This window comes from Sinocyclocheilus grahami, unplaced genomic scaffold, assembly GCF_001515645.1.
Source record: "Sinocyclocheilus grahami isolate Dianchi unplaced genomic scaffold, SAMN03320097.WGS_v1.1 scaffold1838.1, whole genome shotgun sequence".
Taxonomy (NCBI): Eukaryota; Metazoa; Chordata; class Actinopteri; order Cypriniformes; family Cyprinidae; genus Sinocyclocheilus; species Sinocyclocheilus grahami.
The window spans coordinates 24,150-28,537 of NW_015507017.1; the positions used below are offsets into that span (position 1 = coordinate 24,150).

The following is a 4,388-nucleotide window of genomic DNA, read 5'->3' on the forward strand; positions in this document are numbered from 1 at the left end:
GTGTGTGTGTGTGTGTGTGAGTATCTCTCTGTGTGAGAGTGTGTGTGTGTGTGTGTGTCACTGAGAGTGTGTGTGTGGGTGTCTGTGAGTGAGTGTGTCACGCTGATGCATTAACGTGTTTGCACGCGTCCTGCAGTAACCAGTGTGCGTCTGAGCGGCTGAGTCTAGAAGAAGAGGTGAAGCACTTCAGAGACACGTGTGTGAAGGCCCAGAGGAGATCCACCATGGCTCAGGTGAGGCTTTCAGCCCGTGTGCTGAGGATGTGTTAATTCCTGGACGCTGACTTGACACTGGTGTGTGTGTGTGTGTGTGCTTCAGCTGTGTGTCCTGCAGAGCAGATCTGAACACGCGCTGCGGCGGCTCAGGATGAGCGTCTCTGAAGGGAAGATGGTGGTCAAACACCTGACAGAGGCGTCGCTCAGGTACGCTGCAGACTCTCAGGTGTTTACGCAGAGTGTGATTTACAGGTGTTATGATTGTGATGTTGATTGTGTTGCAGTTTCCGCTCCACTGCACTGCTGTCAGCCGTAGACGACTGGAAGAGACACGTGTGTGATGCCGAAGACAAAACCAACAGGACTCAGGTGAGCTTCCTTCTGCTACTGTCTTCTCTCACGACCCGCGACAGCACGGCTCTGTGTTGAGACACAATCCGTTCTGATTAACAGATCAGACACACTGTAGTGCTTTCTCTGTGCTTTCTCTCAGATGGAGTTTGAGCTTCAGATGGATCAGGTGAAGAAGGGCGCCAGACTGAGTTCACTGCCTGATATCAGTGTTCCCAGCATCCCCGCAGGACCCGCTCTACCGGTGAGATCCGTGGGTCACCTGAAGGTCAGGGGTCATGAACGGTCATCTGATCAGTGTTTGTGTGTCCTGCAGGTCATGCTTCCTCAGCCGTCCGGCTCTCACTTCTACGGGTCACTTCCTGCCGCCCGCACCCCCACACCCACCCCCACAGGAAGAAGCACACCGAAGCCTGCGGACAGACTTCCTGAAGAGCCTGTGAGCCATCGGCCTTCAGCGCCGCAGCACCTCTCTGTGTACGACAGGATCCTGGAGCGGCTGCACATGATGTTCCCTCATTACAACAGGTGCGGCTACAACACACAACAGCATTCATGTTTCTGAAACAAAACCCTTTTACTGTATTTAGATCAAATAAATGCAGCCTTGGTGAGCAGAAGAGACTTCTTTCAGAAACACAAATAAATCCTCCTCATTCCAGTCTTCTGAGCGCTGGTGTGTTTGTGTGTAGGATGGTGATGAATAAGTTCATCCAGAAGGTCCGTGTGTCCAGCGGAGGCGCTCTCAACGCGCTGACCTATGATGACGTCATCAACCGAGTGGCTCAGCTCATCCTGGATCATCAGGAGAACACGTGTGTGCGTAACCGGCTCGCTCTCTCTCGTGTGTGTGTGTGTGTGCGCTGTGGAGTGACGATGTGGTTCCCTGTTGCAGGAGCACATGAACATCACAGGTGGAGACGCTGCGGGTCACATGACTCCTCCACACGTGTGGAAGACGGTGTCGGAGAAACACCGCAACACGCCGCTGGCGGTAAGAATCACACACACACACTTAAACTCACTGCACTCGTCTAACTCTAACCTCACTGAACATGTGAATGTGTGTGTGCCGTCAGCTGAACATGGAGGATCCGTGCATCATCTGTCACGAGGACATGAGTCCAGAGGAAGTGTGTGTCCTGGAGTGCCGCCACAGCTTCCACAGAGAGGTCAGGACGCTTGCTCTCGTCACGTCTTCCTGAGCGTCTGGCAGCTGTAGACTGATGCTGTGTGTGTGTGTGTGTGCGTGTGTTTCAGTGTATAAAGTCGTGGCTGAAGGAGCAGAGCACGTGTCCCACCTGTCGAGAACACGCACTCTTACCGGAGGACTTTCCCGTGCTGCCCGGCAGACACCGCAGGAGCCACGCGCCCGCCGCCGCCTTTAACTGACCCGCTGTATGTTCATCAGCACACGCATCAGACACCAGTCTCCTCATCCAGCTCATTTAATCACATACACTGTTTGTTTTCGGCTGTTGGAACCTCGACGGACCAATCGGTGATGTATACTTTCAGGGCACATCTGTGTTTTTCATTCCTGTAATAAAGTTCATGCCGTGAACTGATTTTACTCATCCACTTTTGCTTGTCATTTTACTTCATTAAAACATTTAACCAAAGCAGCGTTCTCCTGGCATTTTATATGAATGTAAGTTTTGATGTCATTTTTATTTCAACTTTCCTATCCAGCTTATTTTTTCCTGTAAGAGCGGCGCGGCCATTTGTAAATATAATGTGCAAGGCTTTCGGTGTCATTCACTTCCAGCTATTTTTAGTTGTACAAAACAGCACATTTGGCTGCTTGATATTGCAAATTACGGTGTTGTTTTAATGTATTATCTCAATGACGAACACACTGGTTTGTAGTTTACTGCACTTTGATATTCTTCTCGTTATTTCTCCTACAGCGGTTAATGAACCGGAAGTCTCGCACAACCCACAAGCTGGATAACGCCTGATAAAGTAGCGTTGATGAGCGTAGCTGCTTTGTTTACAGCCGTTACCAGGAAAAATGCTGTTTCTGCTGCTTCTAAAGCGCCTCCTGCTGGCAGAGAGTGAATTTGTACTTTCAATAAGCCTGTCTGCTGTTTTATATTTACATTATTTTAGGGATGCACCGATATGAAAATTTTGGCCGATACCGATAACCGATTATTCTTTATTTTTGAAAGCCGATAACCGAATCTACAAAAAAGTAACTGTAATCTGTTTATGAACACTTTAAAATTGAATTAATCTAATCACAAATACTTAATTGTTCAAATCTAATTACATAATCCAGATTACGTGTAATCAGTTACTACCCAGCACTGGTTACAAGTAACTAGTTTTAATCAAAAGATTCGTATGTAAATGGTGACTTGGTCCCAAACAAGTTAACCTACCGACCTACGGCTACATTTGCAACCATGTTACCTATTCTGTTCTTATTTATTGTTTATTCTAAATAAATAAGTTAATTTAAAATTAGTTTCAAGGTCCTTATTCACGGAATATGTAGGCTGTCATAAGTATTTTTTGACATCAGTATCAATGATCAGGTAGGCTTTTGCATTACAAATACCCAACTACAGCTAGAGGGTAACATTATATATTGCATAATTCTGGTTTAAGTTGTTATTATAGACTATTGGTATATATATATATACATGCGTACGTTGGCGTCACGTGGTTGAGCTCTGAGCGTGAAGCCGCAGTGGCTGTGATAAACCACGTGACGCGGTGATCCGGGTGTCAGCTGTGGAAGAGAAACAGGTACATTTTGAGCCTTTCGTTTATTGTCTGCGCGAGTCGGTTCGGCCTTGTTGTCGGCTTTGGGGAATCGATTTAGGACGCGAAGGAGTTCGTGTTTTGTTTCCGTCTGATTAGGAGGTCGACAATAAAGCCTCCGTCGGTCGGCGTTATCTCCACATTTCTGACATCCAGCCGGGTCTTTGGTTAGTACCTCGCCTGTTGTTCATTTTTTATCATTCGGGGCCTGTAGGCCTCGGTGAAGCCTCGGTGTCGAGTGTACAGGGGAACCGACGGGAGTGCGCCTCACCCCGGGGGGCGTGTGCATTCCAGTTTTGCAGACGCAAAATATTATCGTGTCGAATAATCTAACGAACAATTTACCCAACTATTCTTTAATCTACGCTGAGAAACCATATAGTTGATTAGCAACCGGAAAAGTTTAATTTTGGGGCAGCAGCAGCAGCATCATGATGCCCGATAACCGGCCATGAGGTTATTAGACTCGGCCAGAGCGGAAGCCACCCATAATCTAGCTCTTGTCTATTTTATTTAACGTATCAATAACCTATTAACACTATAAAAAACTGTGCGCATTTTTCATATCGTATCGTTAGATCTGCATGTTTGAGTTTATATCGAGTTGCTTTTCCAAGGCCCATCGCCTGGACTTATCATAATCCTTCACCTCCTAAGATTTTTTTTTTCTATTATTAACCAAGTTTATACAGTTGCTTACTTTTTAGTCGGTAAGTTAATATGGGATTCCCAGTATGCAGATCTGATGTAGAGCACTACAGGTAATGTAGGTTACCTGTTGGATGCTTATTTTACAGATAGATTGAATACTCTTAGGTAATGTTTACGTTCCAATGCATGGAAACGAATGCCTTTTATGTGCTGCTTTTCCTAGACACTTTACTTGTTGCATATATCCTTGTTTTATTTACTGTATGGAATAGTGTGAGTGCTCAAGAAATATAAAATGACTTTCACCCATGGACTGTGTGGTTGTGTTCACGTCTCCAACATGGTCTCAGTTTGACAGCTACATCCTCGCCCTCAGCCCGTTCAAAGGCCGTTGAGTTT

At 46.3% G+C, this 4,388-nt stretch overlaps 1 protein-coding gene across 1 annotated transcript in view; it reads left to right on the forward strand.

Annotated features, from left to right (window-relative positions):
- Positions 1 to 2,130, forward strand: part of LOC107572950 (E3 ubiquitin-protein ligase TTC3-like) — an 18,336-nt gene extending 16,206 nt beyond the window's left edge. Inside the window, exons 15-23 of the mRNA XM_016259388.1 lie at positions 137 to 233; positions 319 to 422; positions 500 to 584; positions 709 to 810; positions 883 to 1,094; positions 1,259 to 1,385; positions 1,462 to 1,560; positions 1,646 to 1,738; positions 1,827 to 2,130. Coding sequence (XP_016114874.1) covers positions 137 to 233; positions 319 to 422; positions 500 to 584; positions 709 to 810; positions 883 to 1,094; positions 1,259 to 1,385; positions 1,462 to 1,560; positions 1,646 to 1,738; positions 1,827 to 1,958 — 1,051 coding nt within the window. The 3' untranslated portion in view covers positions 1,959 to 2,130. The remainder of the gene's footprint in view (positions 1 to 136; positions 234 to 318; positions 423 to 499; positions 585 to 708; positions 811 to 882; positions 1,095 to 1,258; positions 1,386 to 1,461; positions 1,561 to 1,645; positions 1,739 to 1,826) is intronic.
- Positions 2,131 to 4,388: the final 2,258 nt, after the last annotated feature.